General features: G+C 47.5%; 3 protein-coding genes across 3 annotated transcripts; 1 reads left to right on the forward strand and 2 right to left on the reverse strand.

Moving 5' to 3' along the window:
• Positions 1-2,335: 2,335 nt before the first annotated feature.
• On the reverse strand, positions 2,336-3,965 carry smim24 (small integral membrane protein 24). Its single transcript, XM_061779774.1, has 3 exons — positions 3,506-3,965; positions 3,074-3,200; positions 2,336-2,699 (listed from the first exon to the last, which is right to left on the reverse strand). The coding sequence occupies exons 1-3, from the start codon at positions 3,567-3,569 to the stop codon at positions 2,615-2,617; spliced, it is 276 nt and encodes a 91-aa protein (XP_061635758.1). The 5' UTR covers positions 3,570-3,965; the 3' UTR covers positions 2,336-2,614.
• Positions 3,966-4,653: 688 nt separating this feature from the next.
• lrrc40 (leucine rich repeat containing 40) lies at positions 4,654-14,126 on the forward strand. The gene is made up of 15 exons (XM_061779764.1): positions 4,654-5,349; positions 5,767-5,948; positions 7,096-7,169; positions 8,142-8,271; positions 8,499-8,622; positions 9,456-9,595; positions 10,373-10,545; positions 10,629-10,719; positions 11,757-11,802; positions 11,887-11,989; positions 12,498-12,605; positions 12,682-12,789; positions 13,445-13,522; positions 13,597-13,782; positions 13,942-14,126. The coding sequence occupies exons 1-15, from the start codon at positions 5,205-5,207 to the stop codon at positions 14,045-14,047; spliced, it is 1,794 nt and encodes a 597-aa protein (XP_061635748.1). The 5' UTR covers positions 4,654-5,204; the 3' UTR covers positions 14,048-14,126.
• Positions 14,127-15,542: 1,416 nt separating this feature from the next.
• LOC133480977 (prothymosin alpha-B-like) lies at positions 15,543-20,647 on the reverse strand. The gene is made up of 5 exons (XM_061779773.1): positions 20,460-20,647; positions 17,910-17,975; positions 17,743-17,821; positions 17,143-17,234; positions 15,543-15,951 (listed from the first exon to the last, which is right to left on the reverse strand). The coding sequence occupies exons 1-5, from the start codon at positions 20,502-20,504 to the stop codon at positions 15,913-15,915; spliced, it is 321 nt and encodes a 106-aa protein (XP_061635757.1). The 5' UTR covers positions 20,505-20,647; the 3' UTR covers positions 15,543-15,912.
• Positions 20,648-22,839: the final 2,192 nt, after the last annotated feature.

Consider the following 22,839-nt stretch of genomic DNA (forward strand, 5'->3'; position numbering starts at 1 on the left):
AATTAAACAGGAAGTCGGCCATTTCGGGCAAATTTGGGCACGGCTTTGACCAGCTCCCGCGAGGGAATCTGCCAGAATGAGCCCCAATCGGAAGAAGGGGTCCCAGACGGATCGGCGAGTTTTTCTGCCGACGACATTTAATGTGGGCGGAGCGTGGCATCGAACGATGACTGTTTTGTGAAAAAAGGTGGAAAAAGGAACGCAAGGTCAATTAATTGCTGCTTATTTATTTTGAAATCTACCTGATTTTCTCTGCTGTCTATGAATGTGGATTGCATGTATTGTGTATTATAGTGTTTTTTATTTGGGTCATCAATTAGTATTTTTGTCGAAGGTGCACTGGACCTTGCGGGTTTTATGATCCGCATGCTGTGTGTGTGTGTGTGCGCGCGTGTGTGTGTGTGTGTGTGTGTGAGAGCTGCTGACTCAGCCTCTTACCACAAGTGCCTCTTTGGCTCCCTCTGCTGGTGGTCACATGGCAGGAAGTCTGCACGTGATGACAAGAAAGCACATGCTGGGGAAAAAAATGGTGGCCAGCAGGCAGAAGAAGAGGAGGAGGAGGAGAGCAACTCTTGTTTTGTTGTTGTTGATGTAGCAGTACAGAGGACCATTTAGTTCCCAGGTGGCTCCGCGGGGCCTCATGGTGAACAGGTACCGCAAGCGCATAATCATGGAAGCTGTTTCTAATGTTCTGACCGCTTCGTTTAGCTTCACGAGGGCGTGGGAGACTCGTGTCAGACTTAAGCTGTTACCATTTTTAGGATTTGAGACCACAGGACGGACCGATTATCGGCGCCGATATTCACCATTTTGACTTACAACCCCAATTCCAATGAAGTTGGGACATTGTGTTAAACATAAATAAAAACAGAATATAATGATTTGAAAATCATTTTCAACCTATATTTAATTGAATGAACTACAAAGACAATATATTTCATGTTCAAACTGATCAACTTTATTGTTTTTAGCAAAGGTCTGGACTGCAGGCAGACCAGTCTAGTACCCGCACTCTTTTACTACCAAGTCACACTGTTGTAACACGTGCAGAATGTGGTTTGGCATTGTGTTGCTGAAATAATAGGGGCGTCCGTGAAAAAGCCGTCGCTTGGATGGCAGCATATGTTTCTCCAAAACCTGTATGTACCTTTCAGCATGAATGGTGCCTTCACAGATGTGTAAGTTACCCATGCCGTTGGCCCGAACACAGCCCCATAGCATCACAGATGCTGGCTTTTGAACTTTGCGTCCATAACAGTCCGGATGGTTCTTTTCCTCTTTGGCCCGTAGGACACGACGTCCACAATTCCCCAAAACAATTTTAAATGCGGACTCGTCGGACCACAGAACACTTTTCCACTTTGCGTCGGTCCATCTTAGATGAGCTCGGGCCCAGAGAAGCCGGCGGCGTTTCTGGGTGTTGTTGATAAATGGCTTTTGCTTTGCATAGTAGAGTTTCAATTTGTACTTACGGATGTAGCGCCGAACTGTATTTACTGACATTGGTTTTCTGAAGTGTTCCTGAGCCCATGTGGTGATATCCTTTACACATGGTCGGTTTTTGATGCAGTGCCGCCTGAGGGATCGAAGGTCACGGGCATTCGATGTCGGTTTTCGGCCTCGCCGCTTACATGCAGTGATTTCTCCAGATTCTCTGAACCTTTTGATGATATTATGGACCGTAGATGATGAAATCCCTCAATTCCTTGCAATTGTACGTTGAGGAACATTGTCCTTAAACTTTTGGACTATTTTCTCACGCTCTTGTTCACAAAGAGGTGAACCCCTGGCTAAGCAATTCAGGGAAGCTCCTTTTCTAGCCAATCACGGCACCCACCTGTTCCCAATGAGCCTGTTCACCTGTGGGATGTTCCAAACACGTGTTGGATGAGCATTCCTCAACTCTTTTGGGGAATGTGTTGCAGCCATCAAATTCGAAGTTCATGATTATTTGCTCAAAACAATCAAGTGGATCAGTTTGAACATGAAACACATTGTCTTTGTAGTGTATTCAATGAAATATAGGTTGAACATGATTTGCAAATCATTGTATTCTGTTTTGATTCATGTTTAACACAACGTCCCAACTTCATTGAAATTGAGGTTGTATATTGGCATCCGCCTTTTTTTATTTATCCGACTGTTGATAAGAGATCAATTTCAAACTGGGCAAACTTCAGGGAACTATGTATTTATTTGAAGATCCGAAGAGATGCTGTTGACCATGGGAACTCCCTGGACTTTTAGTTTTTGTAACGTAAAACAAAGATTAGCGACAGATTTACATTTCAGTTGTATTGAAATTTTGGAAAAGTTGATTTACTGTCCAAAACCTTCAGCGGCTATTGTTGAATTTTTCATTTGACTTTCTAAGCGATGCTGCTGAGTCTGGCAGCTCCCGGCACTTTGGGTGAGAATTTGCAAGCAAAGATGTCTATCGGCTAAAAGAAAGAGAACAACTTTTTTCATTTAACATGTCATGTTGCAAATCTGAAAAAAACAGTTGAATAAACACGCTTAAAGGCATTTCACAAAGTCAAGGAAGTGTCGGAGTTTGTATTATCACGATCATCTGGACACTCTTGAGCGTGTTCAGCTCCAGGTTGCGTCGGGCCTAAAAGCTGGTTTGTTTGGCTTCGTCTTGGCGCATCTCCGCAGCCTCGTCGTAGCATCCGAACGCCTCCCTCGCCTCCTCCTCCCTGTTGCACAAGACCACGACGTGCGTGTTGATCAGTCGCCCCGCAATTCTAATGTTTGGTGCGACAAACTCATCAGCGTTTTGGTTTTTCATCTGTCCATGTGAGGGTCAAAGGGCAGAGGATGCTACGATGCTGTGTAAACCCCTTTGAGACAAACCGTGAGCGGACTACAATCTTTCAATGTGGATACCCGATTCTTGTCGGGGGAAGAAGAAGAAGAAAAAAAAAAACCTGTCAAAGTTCTGCTCGCAACACAAAGCAGCAAAAAAAAAAACAAAAAAAACACCCAAGCGATGGCGCTTCCAATAGCTTGGAACACCGTCAATTGTTCAGTGAGGACATCGTGTGCGTGCGTGCGTGCGTGGAAGAGCGACCTGTCCTTCCTGAAGAGTCTGCTGAGGATGACGAAGACAAAGACGACGAAGAGGAAGACCACCACGGCGGTCAGGCCCGTCAGCCACGGCCGAAGCGTCACCGCGCCAGAAGGCGACGCACGCACGCCTGCGGGACGCACATTTGCAAAAGCAATTGAAAGATGGAGAGCAGCTGCACCGCCATAACAGTTCAAGTATCTCGGGGTCTTGTTCACGAGTGAGGGAAGAATGGAACGGGAGATCGACAGGCGGATCGGTGCGGCGTCTGCAATGATGCGGATACTATATCGGTCTGTCGTGGGGAAGAGGATTCGATTTACCGGTCGATCTGCGTTCCTACCCTCACCTACGGTCACGAGCTGCGGGTCGTGACCGGAAGAACGAGATCCCGGATACGAGCGAAATCATCGTAATGAAGAAAAAACCTTTTACCTTTGTGAGTTGAGCCCCGGGCTGCACTCTGCAGCGCGCACAAGACGACAAAAGCCACAAACATCCTGAAAGTATCCGAGTCGCTCGTTGCAATTTTCAAGTCTTCGCTTCGACTGTTTTACTGCAGCGATCGAAGTTCACCGGATGTTCTGCTCGGCCATCAGGCCGTGGATCATCACGCTGCCTGCTGCTATGTTACTCATTACTTTACACCGCATCCACTCCTTGAAGCCTCGGCGCCCTTTGCACAATGCTCGTTGCACTCCGCGGACTCTTGCGAGATTAGTCTTTCGAACTGCTCGACGTGCTAGAGGACTTTGCATCTTTTTGCACAATTGTCAAAAAAAGAAAAATTGTACCGACATTACTAGCAACCCTTTATTGCTCAGTGACTGTTTAGTTCTCTGTCAACTGACTGTCTGTTGTCGTACTCGAGCGGCTCCAACTACCGGAGACAAATTCTTCGTGTGTTTTTTGGACATACTTGGCAAATAAAGATGATTCTGATTCTGATTAGCAGTGTGCAGTGTACACATGCTCACTGATACTCACCAAAGGACTATTAGCAGAAGTCGATACTTGATCACTTGTCATGAATGTTGTGATTTCAGACTTTTACTAACGACAAGGCAAACTATATGATTACAGACCGTCCCTGAAGGCAACGTCTGACTTAATAAATAGACTTTCCTCGTTTAGCGTCGGGTGAATCCTATTAACTATTCGTCTCTGTGGGCCCTCATCGGTCAAATGCTTTTAATGTGAAGGAACCCGAACGGAAGCGATGTGCCTTCGTAGCTGGCGGAAGCCCTAAAATTGGTGTTAAAGACCAGAAAGCACCAAAAGACATTTCCATTTCCTCATATTTCAACTGTACAATAGAGAGACGAAGTGTGTTGGTGGTTGGAATGAATGTTTTAGGAGCTACTCGACACTATGCATCCATCCATTTTCCATTCTGCTTCCGCCCACGCGGGCTGCCGGAGCCTATCCCGGCTATCTTCGGGCGAGAGGCGGGGGAACACCCCGAACTGGTCGCCAACCAATCGCAGGGCTACTCTACACTATTGAACTCAAACCAAACGCTTTTATTGTAACGGAACGCAAACGGAAATGACGTGTGCCCCTAACGGCAATGACCGCAACAGAAGACAGGGTGGGGGTGATGTGTTTTGTTGCCGGTGGCGGGCGGAAGTGAGCGGAGTCATCATAGATATGAAGACTAGATTCGTCAGTAGCCCAGCTCACCGACGTGGCGGCCATGTTGCGGAGGTCGTCGTTCCCATAGAAAGCAACGCGTGGACATTGAAATTAAGTCGTAACTTGCTCATAACTCGACCGAGTTTCACGAAGGTTACTGTTTTTCAACGCGAAAGCGTATGCTATCAGCACACAACATTTGAAAAAAAAAATAATAATTCTACACGTGAAAGGGAGTCCCGGTTCCCTTATTGTAATTGTAGGGTGTTGTTCGCAACCGTATGCAGCACAATATGCCGGCACCGTTGGTCTTTTGGTTTCCTTGCCGGAATGCACTCACGACGTCGACCTCCTTAGCTTAGCGTCGCCGCGGCACGCAGCTGAAAATGGGCGTGTCCTATCTAGCGAAACAGAGCTCGGGTTAGCTAAACATCACGGTGGGCGAACCGGAGCCGTTTACGAGCACCGCGGCGACCTTTTCGTGCCAAACGAAACGCAAATGTCTCGTTTGAGAGGCGCGCAGGAGGTGGACTCGCTACGCGGCTTCAGGACGCCCAAAAGCGAGCCCAATGTCCCGTATGGGCTCCTCAAGGCGGCCCGGCAGAGCGGAACTCTCGACCTGACCAATCGGAGCCTCACGGAAGGTACGCGAACACCCGCAGTCATGAAAACTCCACGTTGACTGTTGTGTTAAATTTGTAGTAACAGGTCGAATAGACGTTACGGGGGGGGGGTTAAAGCTAAGACCTCGGGACGTCCTTTGGGTTCACTTTGGAGCAAAGCGGCCGCAGTGACGTCACTTTGCGACAGCCGGATGGATACTAGTTGCAATGAATCTTAACAGTTGCTCAGATGTACGAGGAGGTTTGATTCCAAATTGTCCCTGATGGCAACACCTGTCTTAATACAGATACATGGGCAGATAGTTGCGCAGGCAGCACCTGCCGATCTCTGGCACCCTTCTGAATTGGCTTCACAGGAAAGCCAAATAAAAAGCACAACACTTGTCGTGGAGCTGCAAACGTCAATGAAGTTGAGTTTGTTGATGTTTTCCCCATCAGTGCCGGCGAGCGTGTACCGTCTGAACGTGGACACGCCCGAGGAGGCCCATCGCAACGTGTCGTTCGGCGCGTCGGAGCGCTGGTGGGAGCAGACCGACCTCACCAAGCTGCTGCTGGCGTCCAACCGGCTCGGCCGCTTGTCCGACGACATCCGACTGCTACCTGCGCTCACCACGCTGGACGTACGCCTCGCACTAAGAATCTTGTTCTTGGCGTGATCGAGGGAGTACTCGCGCTAGGCCGTTCCACTCGTGCTCGAGCACACTTTCCCGCCAGGGCCTGATTTTACTGAATAACTAAACAGATGTGGACGCTGATCTACTGACAAGTGGCAGCCGGGATTGCGTCTGCCAAATGCGCTTAATCGCGGCGCGGTTCATTTTCACCCGTTCACTGCCGCCCCATATTGCCAGCCGTTTTCGAGCATTTTGTCGGATCTTCTGTAATTAGAATCCGTATCAGAGTCCTCTTTACTTGCCGAGTGTGTCAAAAACACACAAGGAATTTGTCCCCGGTAGTCAGAGCCGCTTTAGTACAACAATAGACGGCTATTGTGGTACTGCATGCGGAGGTCTGGTAGAATAATACAGGACATGTACGAGGGCAGCAGAACAGCGGTGAGGTGTGCTGAAGGTGTGACAGAAGAATTTAAGGCGGAGGTGGGACTGCATCAGGGATCAGCCCTGAGCCCCTTCCTGTTTGCAGTGGTGATGGATAGGCTGACAGATGAGGTTAGACTGGAATCTCCGCGGACCGTGACGTTTGCAGATGACATTGTGATCTGCAGTGAAAGCAGGGAGCAGGTGGAGGAACCGTTAGAAAGGTGGAGGCATGCACTGGAAAGCAGAGGAATGAAGATTAGCCGAAGTAAGACAGAATATATGTGCATGAATGAGGGGGTGGTGGCGGAAGAGTGAGGCTACAGGGAGAAGAGCTAGCGAGGGTGGAGGACTTGAAATACTTGGGGTCAACCGTCCAGAGCAATGGTGGGTGTGGTCAGGAAGTGAAGAAAGCAGGTTGGATAGGCTGACATGGAAAAGGATGACGCGCTGTGGCGATCCTAAAGGGACGAGCCCAAAGGAAAAGAAGAAGTACAAAATATGTTGGAAAATATCAAATAGTCCAGTCTTGACTGAGTGTTTAGACAAGTGTGCAAGACCCAAACTAAACAATTCTAAGACAAACGGAACGGTCCGGCTGCCATCGAGTCAACGCCTCGAGGGAGGCCCGCTCAAAGTGATCGATCTGTTTTCCGTGACTCGGTAATGTGTAGAAATAGTCGTCAGGCCGCGTACATGTCGTCATTGATGTTTGCCGATGCTGTTGTAGCTGCACGACAACCAGCTGCAGACGCTGCCGAGCGCCTTGGGGGAATTGCGGGAACTTCAGCAGCTGCGACTCGGGTAAGGCGAGCGCCGACCGGACGCAAATGGAAAAGCCCTTTGAGCATTGATTCCGCGCGGTGTCGGGAAGACGACTTCGGGAAAGGTAGTTCCTTCCAATTACCGGCTACCCTGTTGAGAAGGGAATCGTCCTGTAACGCTTTCAATGACGTTCTCAAAGTAACATAACTCATGACATTCGGGTTACTTTTCTTAATTTTGGGAAAAAAGTGGTTTAAAAGTCGAGCTCATTATTTTGGAATAAACGCATTTCTTCTTGATGTAAAAAAAAAAAAAAAAACGGATAGTAAAAGATGAAATATAAATGCATGATGCCAAATGTGTTTGTTGTGTACAGCACGTGGAAAACAGGATACCATACTGACCTAATGACAAATGTGCACAATTTAAACGATATGGCTTCGTATGACAAGCCAGATAAGTGAATGTTCTGTAAAAAAAAAAAAAAAGTCTCCAAATAATAAAGATGAAACTGTTCAAAAGTTGTACTATACACGATGAGTTCAACCAGGTCAAAGTGCACATATTTGGAAACACTGTCATGTTTGAGACTGGGAGAATGGCACATGACCAGACAACGATTTGTGAAATCCAAACTCGCTTCAAATGTAACGACAGTGTGAACTAGTACTCTGGGAAATGTCCAAACGCAATTGTAATGGACTTGCACTTTTTCTCCCAGTAACTTAACGGATCCAAATTTTATCTTTCAATTACGTAACGCTGTTCCATGTAATTCCTTACTTCCCCACACTTGATTCCATTTGCTGGATAGCCAGCTTTAGTGCTCATGCACTGCCACATATTCACTGGTAGAACTGTATCATGCCACTAGTAGTACTAGTAGCAGCTTGACAAAGAGCATACTAGTTCCCGGACCTTAAGGAATGTCAAATAAATGCTCAAGCGGCTTTGTGCAGCGTTGTGTCGTTTTGTCAGTCACGAGTGTCTGTTGTGTTGTTGGTTTGGCAGTCACAACCGCTTGAGGTCGCTGCCACCGGAGGTCTACGGTCTGAAGCGGCTCCGTAGCCTGACGCTGCAGCACAATCTGCTGGACGGGTTGCCCGAGGAGCTGGGACAACTGGAGGCGCTCACTGAGCTGGTAGGGGGCCGCTGTCACGTGTCCCAAACCATACCACAGTCAGCGCGCATTTTTGTTGGGGGGGGGGTCAATAATGCACATTCCTGAGTTCAATGCATGTTTATAGATGTTCAAAAACGCCACCTTTAATCATGTAAAACTAGTACTTTTAGCTATGTTCTGCGGAAAAATGAGCAAGTAGGAGATTTAGCGAATGGCGCTTGAGTCCACGTGGCCTTCGGTCGCAGGACGTGTCCGACAACCAGCTGACGGAGCTCCCGTCCGGCCTGGGCCGCCTCCAGCGCCTGCAGAAGCTCCACCTGTGTCGCAACAAGCTGGCCCGGCTTCCCGACGGCTTGGCGCTGCTCACCGGTAAGCCCTTCTACCACCAAGTAGTGCTGAGACAAATGGATTGCGAGTTAAAGCGCCCTTTCTTTTTTGCTACAAAAATCAAGTTCATGATTAGAATCGAGACCGCCCCCCCCCCCCCAATGCCAACCACAGTCGCAGGTCGATAGGAACCGAGACCTTCTGCAAATATTGAAAAATTGCAAGAAATGGACCCACCCCTCAAAATATTCTTAGCCGAATAGCATCAGTGCTGAAGTCATATTGAACTTCCTGTCACAATATCAGTATAAAATACATCTGTCGAATCTCATCCATGTCATCTTCGGGCGAGAGGCGGGGTACACCATGAACCGGTCCCCAGGCAATCGCAGGGCACATAGAGACAAACAAGCATTCGCACTCACATTCACACCTACGGGCAATTGAGAGTCTTCAATCAACATGTTTTTGGGATGTGGGAGGTAAGCGGAGGTTATGCTCGTCATCCGCACCCATTCATTTGAACTGAACCTGCCGGGACCATCGTCGCCGGCGACAATGAACACAAGCCTCGCCATTTCATCCACTGTTACGTCATAAATGACGACGTGCATACTTTATAGAGTGTATTTAGCGGCCGAAACTCACTAGCTCAAATCCCGTAAATGCCGTCTTGCCGTTCAGGGATCCCTTAGTCAGTACAGTGGTCTACAGACCTGAATTTTGAGACCCCTTTGCACGAAAAATGTCGGTGGCGAATATATACGTCGGTGGCAGTAAACGTTTGGATTCCGGTTGACGAATTTACATGTGTACGCCGGCGTCCGAAAGCCGGAACGCTCAGGATTCCTCGACTTGCTGTTTTTACCGCGCAGATGTGAAGCTGCTCGACTGTAGCAACAACCTTCTGAGTGACATTCCCGCCGGCCTCTCGCAGATGCCGGCGCTGGAGCAGGTCTACCTGCGACACAACAAGCTGCGCCAATTCCCGCCGCTTCGCGCCCCCGCGCTCAAGGTAAAACGCCAATCGCAGCAGTCCCGCCCGAGCCAACTGATCAATCGGCACACGGCGAGGCTTGAAGGCACAATTGCACTCCAAAGCACTAGGGGGCAGCGCGTCAAGAATTGCTAACTTATAAACTAAACTGGTATTATAATAATAGAAATTGAAATATAATTTGACTGATTTTTTTTTTTTTTTTGGTCAATCAATAATCACTAATAACTCACTGGGTCACAGAAGCTTGAAATATTTCTCACAGAATATGTATACAGTTTATTATAATATTTTGAATCAAATCTTAATAAATACATAAATGATACATCTTTTTTTGTGTAAATATAAATGTATAAATAGTATAGCTGAGTTTTTAGTACGTTTTTAAAAACAACCTTTTTTTCTATAGATATGAATATAATTTGATACATTTCTAAAATCAAACAATTTTGTTTTGTAAATATTACATACAATTATATTAGGCATGTTCAAAAGAAGAAAAAACAAATATTAGGTATATGAATATAACAAATGAGGTTTTTCTCAAATGCTTTTTGCCGAAATGTTTGGCAGAAGACTAAATTGTTAGTATGCTAACGTTAGTATTGTATCCATATTTTCTGTGCTCTTTTTAAGTTTTTCGTTTTACGCAGACACATTTTCAGAAAGAGTCTGACTAGGTGACTTAACTGAATTGACTTGGTAGTTGAGTTTCCCACTTCACCGGGCGGGCAAGCGCTCCAGACGCAACTCTTGGTGACCCACGCCACGTCCCCTTGGACTTCCACGGTGTAGGAGCTGTACGTGGGGAACAACCAGATGCTCAGCGTGTCTGCCGAGCATCTGTCCGGCTTGGGCGTCCTCTCCGTGCTGGAGCTGCGGGACAACAAGATCAAGACGCTGCCCGACGAGCTGGCCGCGCTGAGCGCGCTCACGCGCCTCGACCTCACCAACAACGACATCGGCACGTAGGTCCCGGAGGACGCCGCGCCGCCGCCTCCGTCTTTGTTGTCGTTTTTGCCTCTAAGGCGGCTTCCTGTCACGACATCAGACTTCCCGCGTCGCTCGGCCTGCTGCCCGACTTGCAGATCCTGCTGCTGGAGGGAAATCCTCTGCGTGGGATCAGGAGGGACCTGCTGACTGTACGTCCTCTCATCCTTGTCTTTACTTTTACGTACTGTTGGCAAGTTTTGACGTAGGTTTTGACATTTGACAGCAGTATAAATCGTAAAACGAAGAGAACAACACGTTGATTTAAAGCAAACGCACAGTTTCCGCTAGCTTAATGCTTACACATAATTGGAAATGCCATATATGGGCTAACGCATAGCATCTTTGTGGTGCTGTTGTAACATTTTGAGCAACGGCTATTTGAACACGGTGAAGCAACACATGCAGACAGCTAACATAACAATACACCTTGGCAGACATTCTTCAGCCTCTCTGAACGACGACGAATATTACTGCAGCTTACTGAGCGATTGTGACCGTCTCCTTCGTGCATATCCGGATGGCTGTACTATACTGCCCCCGAGTGGCCGAGGCGTGCACATCACATGGCGCAGGAACTATTGAACTGAAGCAAAAGTCTGACAAAAACTTTCTCGCATTAAAAACACGTTCCAAAGTTTATGTATTTGTTGGGGGAGGCTGGAACAGAATAATGACATTTCTATTCATTTCAAAAATGAAACGAGCAAAAATGTAGCAATAGAGGATGTCCGCTCCATATTGTACTCGAGTAAGAATACTGTTACTTGACAATAATGTGACTCAAGTCAAAGTAAAAGAGTAGTCCTCCAAAAAAGTAAGAGTTAAAAGTACACAGTAGAAGTCGCATTTGTTGTGTTTGGAATGTGAACGACTACGTAAAAATGTCGTATTGAACCAAAAATCCCAAGCGGGCGGTGTGAACTGCAACATCGCGAGGGATGACTATACACGTTCCCGTTTCTCTCAAACATTCATTAAGGGTTAATTGCTGAATGTCAGACGAGCTATTAATACATTTTGAAAAGATCTGCAGTTCATAATTATTATTATTATGACGATATTCCTAAAATTCCTAAATTGACCGTACATGGGAAAATGAACAGTATGTAAGAGTTAACGTAGCCTCACGCTAGCAAATGCTAACCGCTAATCAAATGAATGATCCGCGACTGTTCCTTCGTCACAGAAAGGAACCAATGAGCTTCTTAAGTACCTCAGAGGAAGAACGAAAGGTACGGTGACACATTTCCTGCGGAACGTAACTTTTGGGTGGCGGTCACGTTTGAAAGAGCGTGCGCGCCTTTGCGCTCTTTCAGAGGAGCCCGATAGCGTCGCCGACGTGCCGACCGCCGCGACGCTGCCCGGCCAGGCCGCCGTCGACGTGCGCAACATGAAAACGCTCAAGTCGCTGGCGTACAGGTGAGCGACGCCGCCGCCCGTTTGAAAGTCTGCTCCGCAAGGTCGGAACTCGACTATCCCCGCAAAGTCGTGAACAGGTATTTGGGGGATTAGCTAGACATATTTGATTTGTATTATTATTTGATGAACCTTGCCCACACTCCGCTTAATCTCTGCCAAACACTCATTCTTAAAACATGCTGTACATGCTGACATTTTATTCTTTGCATTTTTTGTTTTAAAAGTCAATTACAGCATACACTCCAAATCCCCCAATATGGTGAGCTGTGCGGCAAAAATCCGCAATAGGTGAACTGCGAGATGGCGAGGGAACGCTCTACTGCAAGCGTGTTGGAAATGTACATTTGCTTTCTGAAAAGTTGACTAAGAAACAGGAAATTCGGTAGACAGCCCCCGCAGCCAGTTTGACTTAGCAGCGCCACGCTTGATCGACCTGTTTAATATAAAGAGACGCACGAAAAAGTCTCCGGGACGACACAGGAAGTTAGCCCCGTTTCCTACCGCGCAGCAACAAGAAGGCCGAGCGCGTCCCGGACGAGCTGTTCCGGGCCGCCGCCGAGCACGCCGTCACGTCCGCCGACTTCAGCAAGAACCTGCTGAGCGACGTGCCGCCGAGGTGAGCGGGCCGACCGACGAGCCGAGTCGGAGCCGACGTGTCCGCCGCGTCACCGTGCGCGTTTGCGTGTGCGCAGGTTGGCCGAGACGCGGGCGTCGCTGACGGAGCTCAACGTGGCGTTCAACAGACTGACCCGCTGCGACCTCGTCTGCTCGCTGCGGAACCTCGTGCACCTCGACCTCAGGTACGTGCGTGCGGGAAGTCGGCCGTTTTGGTTCGAAGTGGCCATTTTCATTTTTGCTTTGTTTCCAGCCCAAATTTGGCTTAACAATGAATTCATTTCAAGAGGAGAAATTCATTTTATACACCGTAGTATTTGTGTGTTGACGTGTGCCTTGAAGGGGCGTGGCCTAGTGAGTGACATCAGGAGTTCTGACTCCAGCTCAGGTTTAGCGTTTGCCACGCGGTTAGTTGACTGTTAGCGTCTCATTTTGCGTGTTTGACTGTTTGTCCCGTTCAGTAAACGGCTGAAAGCGCATCGGCGACTGTGCCGGCTCTCCTTGCCCACGTGCCAGGGCATTACAGTACCTTAATTGATCGTTTTTTATTTTTGATTTTTTTTTTAATGAAGCTCCCGAAGCCAGTTTGTAGGCATGTCCGACATAAGCTGACACGCCAAAAAGTCTCTACGACCCGTACCCAGAAGTCGGCTATTTTGGGACGATGACCCACATGCAAATTTCGATTTAGGAGAGTTTGAAAATTCAGCCCCCAAAGTCGGATTCACCGAGAAACATGAAATTCAGTAGACATGTCTCTCACGAGTAGACTCGCAAAAATAAATACACAGGAAGTCAGCCATTTTATGATTTTGTTGATCTTTTGTTCGTGTGCCTCAGGAACAACCAACTGAAAGATTTACCGGCCGAGCTGAAGAACTTGACGAAGCTTCACACCGTCGTCCTCAACTGCAACAAGTAATCCTCCTCAAAGCTCCCACGAGAACGTTTGGAGTGCGCGTGCGGATGTGCGCTAAAAGGTTTCGGCGCAGGTTCAAGTCCTTCCCGGAGGTGTTGTACGACATGCCGTCCCTGGAAACCATCCTGCTGGGCAACAACCAGGTGGGAGGCGTGGACCCCGCTCGACTGCTGGGGCTGGTGCGCCTGTCCACGCTGGACCTGTCCGACAACGACCTGCTCAACGTGCCGCCGCAGCTGGGCCTGTGCACGGCGCTCAGGTGGGCCCGTACTTGGCTCTCCAAGTACCGCCATAATGACCAAATTTGCAAAGCGCTGTAATGGCTAAGAGATCTGTGTAGATGGCGCCGTTGCAGCTCTTTGGAGTTCAGCTCAGTCTGAATCTTGTTGTAATCGCATTCCGTGTTTGTGTCGCTCAGGTGTCTGAGTCTGCAGGGAAATCCTTTCCGGACACCGCGGGCCGCCATCGTGGCGAAGGGAACGGACGCCCTGTTGGAGTACCTTCGCAGCCGCATCCCCGCATGACCCTTGACCCCCGCCCCCCATAAAACTGCCACATTTTGACAATCATTCTGAATTCATTAAAGGCACTTGTTTGACTTCACTTTTCAAACCTTTTTTTATGACTGGCTTGTTCTATTGCTTGACAATCTCTCCCCTCTTAGCCACGCCCCTCCCATGACAAGCAGCCAATGAGTGAACAGGACATTCTGTGTGTGTGTTTTTTTTTTTGTGTGGCCCATTTATAAAAATATCCGCTCATGTGGGGCACGGAGACCACGTAGGCTGACACTGTAGCTTGCGAATTTAGCTCGGAGCTGTCTTCTTGATTCAAAATGATCCAATTTCACCTGATTGGCCAGAAAATGTTTTCTTGACTCCTAATAACGTATCTGACTGAGCCAGCGACGTAACAGCGGAAGTGAACTCGACTGACTTGGCAACAAGCCGCGGCTTGCCAGATCGAAGTTCTGAGTCAATATTCCGCTTGGAAAAAGCGCCGTCAAGCTATTTATTCCCACTCCCAGTTGAAGCTTCACAGTCAAACTAAACAAAACAAGAAGAATGACACCTTTGTGAATTTCAAACAAGCATATGGACTCGGCTACCTGAATGCTAACAGAAAACCCAGCAAACTCCATTGACACGCGGGCTAACAGTTAGCATCTATGTGGCGGTGTTGACATCCTATACTGCCCCCAAGTGGCCGTGGGGTGCACACAAATTGAGGGGGAAATTGACAAAAACGGTTTCATTCTTTTGAATGATGTCGTTCCTTTTTGTTTTCATAAATTCTATTAGTGTATATAGTGCTGTTTTTCCTCAATAAAAAACCTTAGCATTTTTGGGGGGCTGAAACATGAATACAATTTCCCTTCATTTCAATAGTTACGAGTGTGCTCAATGAACAAATGAACTCTTATCTCAAGTCACCACTTACAAAACAATTCCGTTCTCTTCCACTAGATGGCAGAAGGCACACAAGGAACCTTTTCGTCTGGTGGTGGTAGGATTGTTTAGAAGCACTCATCTGTGGCTCCGCTGAGGTTAGGAGCAGTGGCAATTCAGATTAAAGTGCTTTTTATGATTATTATTTTAGCTTTGCCTGAACGACACTTGTTTCGTAGGTAAGGTAGGGGTCAGAGGGCGCATTTCCACTTCACCCTGTGTTGATGAAACATGCTCAAAGCACTTCAATGGGAAAGGACGCACGATACAAGAAGGAGCAGCACAATGAAATGAATTGCAGAATCAAATGTTCATGCACAAACTGTCGAATTCGTGACATTCTATTTAACTGTGTTACGTAATTGTCTTGGATAATTATTCCTCTGTGTTTTTATAAAGTACAATATCATTTTTCCCTGTGCAAAAGTGGGGGGATCTGGAACCGTTCATTTTCAATGAGGAAAAGCTGACGCTTGTGATCCGTCAGAAATCCTCCCGCAGAACTCTGAAATTGTGGACAAAATGCATAAAGCTTCTGTACGTTCACGCTCTGACATTGACAAAACACGCATCCAGATGGACAAAATCCAATGACTTTATTTTCCAACAACGTAACACGGACATGAAAACATTGTGACTAGGACACCACGCTACATCCTGCTCGTCTACGACAAACTAGCACGAAGAAGACATGCGGCAAAGTGCCGCAACGCCCCGGTGTACCTAAACGCAGCCTTGTCCCTGCGCGGGCGCGTGCGACGCTGACACTTGGCGGGTGTTTCAAATGTCTTCGGACACCCAAGTTGATGCTCGTCGAGATGGCCGACCTCCGTACAATATATACAAAAATATAAAATGTAAATAAAAATACAAACAAATTCTCTTTCGGACGTCAGGAAGGGAGGACTGAGGTTTTCGGACGTGCCGCTGGTCGCCGTGGTCTACTTGTCCGTCTTCTGCTTCTTCCGGTCCACTTGGTCCTGTAAAAGACAACCACCACACTCATCAGATCGGCGACGCGGGACACGCCCTTTTGCCGAACGCCAGCCAATCAGATTGGGGTTATCTTCTCCTCACACGGGTCGCGGGCGTGTTGGAGCCTATCCCAGCTATCGTCGGGTAGGAGGTTGCCAGCCAATCGCAGGGCACATACAAACAAACAAACAAACAACCATTCGCACTCACATGCACACCTACGGGCAATTTAGAGTCTCCAATTCAGGCATGTTTTTGGGATGTGGGCGGAAACCGGAGTGCCCGGAGAAAACCCACGCAGGCACGGGGAGAACATGCAAACTCCACACAGGCGGGTCCGGGATTGAACCCGCAACCTCACAACTGTGAGGCAGATGCTCTAACCAGTCGTCCACCGTGCCGCCCAGAAATAATAATGATAATAACAGTACTACTACTACTACTAATAATAATAATAATAATAGGAACAATAACAATAATAATTATAATGATAATAATAATGAAGGTTGAGTTGCGATATTGTAAAAAAAAAAAAAAAAAAAAGTGCGGTTTATCACAATTTCCAAGAGGTAAAATATTATTTAAGTTAAAGTGCACTTGACTTTTTCTGAGTTTGTACAGAACTGTTTTTTTCCCCACAAATAAGTTATTATTGTGCACATTTTTATTGACGGATGTTTTATTGCTCAAAAATGTGCAGTGACATTCATCCCACAAACTGTATGTACACGTGGGCGTGAAAATAAATATTGAACCATTGTCAACAGGTACTGTAGTTTGTTTTATGTATTTTGACTTCTTATTGAATCGACATCAAAGCATTTCAATTGAATCGAATCGTACACTAAGTAATCGAATCAAATCTTCAGTTTCTTAATGGGGCCCGATCGATATGGATTTCTGGAGGCTCATGTCGATATTCGGAAGAACAAAATTCCAATAACTGATTAACTGGCCGATTGATTTAAAAAAACAAAACCAATGAATAAAATAACTTCTCTAGTGGTCCCTTAACACTTACAACAATTAAGATCTGCACATGCTAGAAGCTAGTTCGCTGGGTATTAACTAATGTGGACTGCGCTAGTAGCTAGGTGGCTAACATGTGTCCAATGTTTGTTTCTCGTGTATGAAATCGCATCATAAAAAGAAGTCTTAGCATTTAGCCGCGAGCTGTTAGCGTGCTTCTCGTGAACCTCGTCATCTTCATCGTCCTCATCGTCATCCTCAGCTGTTCTCTTGCCCGTGGGTGTGACCAGGTCGTCGTCTTCGTCCTCCTCTTCCTCACCTGGACACACACGTGCGCACACACAAGTTTTAGGGTCTTACACGCATCGCTTTCAGCCCCATAAACGCACCGCGCTCTTGCTCTGTCGGTCTGTGTGTGTCTGTGTATGTTTGTGTGTGAAATTGTGTGGGTGTAATTGTGTATGTTTTTGTGCTTGTTTGTGTAAACGCGTGTTTGTGTAATCGTGTGTCTGTCTGTGTGCGTTTCTTTGCTTTTGTGTGTATTTTTGTGTGTTCAATCGTGTGTCTGTTAGTGTGAGTGTGTGTTTTTGTTTGTGTGATCGTGTAATAGTGTGTGTGTGTGTGTGTGTTTGTCTGCATGTTTGCGTCTGTGTGTGTGTGAGATTGAGTAATTGTATGTATTTGTGTGTAAGTCTGTATTTGTGTGATCGTGTAATAGTGTGTGTCTTTGTCTCCAAGTTTGTGTGCGTGTGTCTGTAATTGTGAGTGTTTTGTGTTTGTGTGCATGTTTATATGTGTGCATTTGTGTGTGTGGTGACGCGGCGTACCCTCCCCATCCTCGTCTTCCTCGTCTCCCACGTCGTCGTCTTCGTCCGCCTCGTTGTCCTGCTCTCCGTTCTCCTCGTCCTGACACACGCACACGCACACGCACACGCGTTGAGCTTGACGCTGAGAGAGGAAGATGATGAAAATGATGACGAAGAGGCTCTCATACAGTTTTTCCGTTGGCGGTGGTGTCGTCGCCGTTCTTCTCCTCCGCCGTTTTCTTCTCCTTCAACTCCTGAAAGACCGCAAACACACACACACACACACACACACACCTTTAGTGAGCCTCAAACGTCCTTTTCCGTGACCGACACTTGAACGCAACGCGATCATTCATCGACCCTTTCGTGCGCACTCGAACACAATGAGCGAATGAGTATTCACAACATCTTCAGGCAACACAAAGGTTTACACACACCATTTTATGCACTTGAATGCATCGCTCATGTTTACCAACGGCTTCATATGCAACACTAGTGTTCTCTACTCCAGTGATTTTCAACCTTTATTGGGCCAAGGCACATATTTTATATTTGGAAAATGTCCCAGCACACCTGCAAAGTAAAAAGCTGCAAAAAAAAAATAAAAAAAATGGATGCACGTGTCAGTGATGCACTTTCTGCCATCTAATCGATTTTTATGGGTTCTTTCTGTGACGCTACATCGCTGGCATGGATAGATGAAGAAAGATGCCTTCTTTGTTGTAAATAATCCTTTGCTGAGCAATGAAGTGAAATTTGATCATTTCCCGCGCCACACTTGAATGCACCAAGATTGCCAATCATCTTCACCTGCATTTGAATGCAACAGCGATGTTCACCAACACTTTGTGTGCACATGAACACAACACTGCCAACATTCTCAAATGACTTGAACACAACACTTCTATTGACCAGCACCTTGATGCGCACTTGAACGCAACACAAGTGCTCCCCGCACCGACCGTGTTTACGAGCACTTGAATGTACCGCGAGTGTTCATCGACCATCGCCACTACTTTAATACAAGTTGACGACATGACTACTACGTGTAATATTGATGACCTTTATCATTTTGTTACTGGCAGCATTGTTCATTGTATCCATTAAGGTCATTTTCATATCATTTGACCATTTTTTTATGCCGCCTCGGTTTTCTCTGGGTAAAAGTTTGATTTTCTAAAAGTTATGGATGAGTTCAAATTCTCGACAATAATCGTAAAGGCGAATGTTATTGACGCAGCCAATGGTGGCGGCCCGCTGAAATGCATTTCTTTTGTAACGGTAAGTGGATAACGGAAAAGACTTGAAGCGCTTCATAGAAACGGTGAGGCGTTGCACCGCGCCGCTAACGCCGAAGACGGCTCGAGCGGCATTTGTACAAGCGGCAAAAAAAAAAATATGCAAGATTCATTTGCGTTCGTTTTCGTGGGAAAAGGTCAATTAAGCAATAGCGCAAAATCCCGACATATCCCAAAATGTTCTTTTGCATCTTCACGAAACTTGCCGCAAATCGTCCAACTTCATTTGGGACGCGTGACGGTAAAGACATTTTGCCATTCAAAGTTTGATCAATGATACTGTTGTTGATCAAATGATATGAAAAGGACCATTCGTGTCAAATATGAACTTATATTTTCTACACGTACTGCATATTTACATGCTGTATGTATACGGTACATGTCGTGTTTTCTTCTCTTGTGACGTCACAGCAGCGTCCACGTTGACGTGCGGAAGGTAAACGTGCGCTTCCTGGTTTAGGAGGAGGCCAGGAAGTTTCCTTTTTAGGGGACAGGTTGGGCTCCCGATCCCCGGCCTCCCATTGGTCGCCTGCTCCCAAGTCCCTCCCGCCGGGCCCCGCCTGTTGAAAGCTGACACCGGAGCGACCGGACCAGACCACATCAGAAGAAAAAGACCGCAGACACGCCCACACTCCAACTCCCAGCAGCCCTCGGTGTCACAATGGATGTTGTCACCTGACACCAACTCCACTCTCGGCACACACGCAAAAAAAGAAAATGTGACACACTTTTGACGTCATCTGACGTCGCCGTCAGTTCCGCCAGCTCCTCAGTAGACATTCGCTAGTTTTATTCTAATCACGTATTTGACGCCTTTCTTTTGCTCCTTTTAGTCCCGCGTGCGACTGAACGGCGCCCTCGCGTGGCCTCAAAGGTGAAATTTATTTCTGAGACCCCAGTCAAATCTCTCGCGACCCCCAGAACAACACAGCGCATCTTTATCCTCCAGACAGGATGCTGCTTCCTGTCTAAGCGCGCGCGCGCGCGCGGGCGGTCAGCTTCGTCGAGCTCCGCGGTGGCGCCGACGAGGGGGGAGGGGGGGTGTGGGGGGGCACAAGCACCACCAGCGGAACACCCCCGATACACGCCTCTGCTTGTCGTTCAATGTACAAAAAGAGACATTTGGAGGAGGACATCTCTGGTTGGTGTTGTTGTCATCTTTTGTGTTGGCATTAGGACGGAAGTCTTCTTCTTCTTCTTCTTCCTCTTGTTCACTTTAAGAGGCTTGAGCGCCAAATCCGCTCTCAATTCCCACGTAACGCGCCACTGACACGCGCGTGCGCGCACCCACACACACCGCGATCCCCATCAGTCGGTTGATTATTATTGACACATTCGCAAAACGGTAAATGACGCGTCCCGGTGTGCGCGCGCGTGCACGAGCTTATCCCGCAGCGTGTTCAATTCTTCATTAATCGCACGTGCGCGTGCGCGTCTCACCTTGGCGCTCAGCTCGGCGCTGTTCCCCACTTTGCTGTCCGCCATCGTCTTGTTCTTAACAAATATTCACGGACGTCGTGCGTGCGTGCGTGGATGAGGAAGATGAGGATGAAGATTATTCTGATTTCCACTCGAGCTGCCGCCGCGGTCGTCCTCCAGCTGCGCGTGCACCCGCCCGCTCGCGCTTGCCTCGCGCGCTTTTATAGAAAGGTGGGCGGGGCTCGGAGAACGGCGGCCGCGCTCCGATTGGTCGAACGCGCTCCGGCCAAACAATGGACGCGCCTCCCTCGGTGCCCAAAAAGTGTGCCACCCACCGCCCGCGCGTGCGCGCGCAGCTGCCGTGCAAAAACGTTGACATGTGTGACCAAAAAGAACGTGCACGCGCTTCACTGCACTAATCCCATAATAATCACAGACACTGTAATCATTTGTTCACACTACAGTGCACCAGAAAAAAGTCACTCGTTTGATCAAGCACGTCAGTTGCACGTTCATCAAATTGATTTTATGATCAAATAACAGGTTTCCCTCACCACGTTTGAATCGAGTCCAAATCATGTACCTGTTGGAATCAAGTTCATTCAAAGGACTTGTTTTCTTTCAAGACTCGCCGTGCATGGGCGCGTTCGCGTGTGGCAACGCGCACTTGATTTTTGCCTGCATGCAAAAATCAAGTGCCGTTTACTTTTCGAGTCTTGCTGCTCCATTTGCAAAATAACGACTTTTCTTTCGTCACGGCCTCCCGACGAATCGCAGTGCTCCTCTACTCCAAGCTTTACGACAGCTGCCGCCGCACTTGCCGCTACTGTTGCAGCCACGTAACGTGCAAAACTACTTTTGAAGCCAGCCGGTTACTGCCTCCGAGCGACAACAAAAGAAAGTCTTTGAATGCACTTGATTGGAACGTGAACTGTACCTTGGCTGCACGTGATCAAAATGTGTTTGAGTCTTTTCAAAGAGATGAGTGCAAAATGAAGTTGGTTCAGCACATTGTAATTTTTTTTCAATGTGCGCTCTCGACTTGCATTTGTTTAACAATAAGCGTGTATGTGTGAGTCTGAGTGCGCGCGGGCGCGCACGTAGGAGACAAAGTAGGACAGGCGTGAGGGCGGGGTGTGTCGGGAAAGCCACACAACGCCATACACTCGGCGTCGTGTCCAAAAAGGCTCACAAAGCGATGGAAAATGTCGCGCTAATGTGTAAACGTAGCGTGGGTGCAAACGCGCGAGAATTTGTTCGCGAAAAACGACCAACTGAGGGCTTGTTGCGTTTTCGCCCTCACCAAGATGGCGACTACGGCTACTTCTTGTTACCTCACCAAGATGGCGACGCGCCAAGGCCGTGTGGCGTTTGAAGCGCTTTCGAGCTGCTCCTGATTGGCCCGCCTACTCAAGCGAACGTAAAGCTGACGCTTTGCGCGCGTTGAGTGGCGGATGCAGCTGTCAATCATCCGCACGCGTGGAGGTGGGCGGGCACTACGGTTGCGAGGAAATACTGTACCGGGACGACGCGGATTTATGAACGCCTTTCAAACTTTGTTTTTGATTTTAAGCGATAAAATCAAGCATTCTAGGTCGATTGAGGTCGAATATTTGCACCAAAGTCAAGTAGCGAGACGAGTGCGTCTCGCTACGTAAGCCGCATAAACGGAACAAGACGTGCTTGCGTTCTCGTCCTGATTGTCTTCTTGACTTTTTCCAGTCGTGTAGCAGGGGGCAGCTAACTTACCACAGCACGTCAAAACCTGCGCCAGTACAAAGAAAATCACACACATTATGTATCACCTACAAGTATTCAACACCTCAGCATTTTTCCCACTAAATATATTTCCAAAGGTGTTATTAACATGAAATTTTCACCACATGTAGGGAACAACCCAAGTAAATCCATAGATACAAAGAAAGTCAAATAAATAAGATCAGAAATTAAGCGAAGTGTAATGTGAAAAGACGCAAAAAGAAATGGACATGCCACCTGGTATTTATTAGACTACTTTGTCCAAAAGCCTTTGTTTGCAATGACAGGTTCAATATCGTGAAGTTCACCAGTTCCATTGGCAGAAAAGCAGCCCCACACCATGATGTTCCCACCTCCCAACTTCACTGTGGCTATGGTGTTTGTAGTGCCATTTCTCCTTCCAACGTGGTGTGCATTATGGCCTCCAAACAGTTCAATTTTGCTCTCATCCGACCAGACTATATTCTCCGAGTATTTAACTGGCTTGTCCAAATGTTCCTCAGCAAACTTGAAACAAGCTTTGACATGTTTTTTTTTTTTTTTTTTTTCAGCAGTGGGGTCTTGCATGTTGAGCGTGCATACAGGCCAAGGCGGCGGAGTGCATTACAGTGAGACGTTTTTGTAGGCCATCAATTAGGACTGA

This window comes from Phyllopteryx taeniolatus, chromosome 7 (genome assembly GCF_024500385.1).
Source record: "Phyllopteryx taeniolatus isolate TA_2022b chromosome 7, UOR_Ptae_1.2, whole genome shotgun sequence".
Classification (NCBI taxonomy): domain Eukaryota; kingdom Metazoa; phylum Chordata; class Actinopteri; order Syngnathiformes; family Syngnathidae; genus Phyllopteryx; species Phyllopteryx taeniolatus.

Coding starts and splice junctions, on each gene's coding strand:
- smim24 (XM_061779774.1), bottom strand. CDS start 3,569: ATGTTTGTGGCTTTTGTCGTCTTGTGCGCGCTGCAGAGTGCAGCCCGG. Junction 3,201..3,505: donor CCGGGGCTCAACTCACAAAG/GTAAAAGGTTTT, acceptor TGCGTCCCGCAG/GCGTGCGTGCGTCGCCTTCT. Junction 2,700..3,073: donor AGACTCTTCAGGAAGGACAG/GTCGCTCTTCCA, acceptor CTTGTGCAACAG/GGAGGAGGAGGCGAGGGAGG.
- lrrc40 (XM_061779764.1), top strand. CDS start 5,205: ATGTCTCGTTTGAGAGGCGCGCAGGAGGTGGACTCGCTACGCGGCTTC. Junction 11,990..12,497: donor CTCAAGTCGCTGGCGTACAG/GTGAGCGACGCC, acceptor CCTACCGCGCAG/CAACAAGAAGGCCGAGCGCG. Junction 13,523..13,596: donor GTCGTCCTCAACTGCAACAA/GTAATCCTCCTC, acceptor GTTTCGGCGCAG/GTTCAAGTCCTTCCCGGAGG.
- LOC133480977 (XM_061779773.1), bottom strand. CDS start 20,504: ATGGCGGACAGCAAAGTGGGGAACAGCGCCGAGCTGAGCGCCAAG. Junction 17,822..17,909: donor CCACCGCCAACGGAAAAACT/GTATGAGAGCCT, acceptor TGCGTGTGTCAG/GACGAGGAGAACGGAGAGCA. Junction 17,235..17,742: donor GGAAGACGAGGATGGGGAGG/GTACGCCGCGTC, acceptor GTGTGTGTCCAG/GTGAGGAAGAGGAGGACGAA.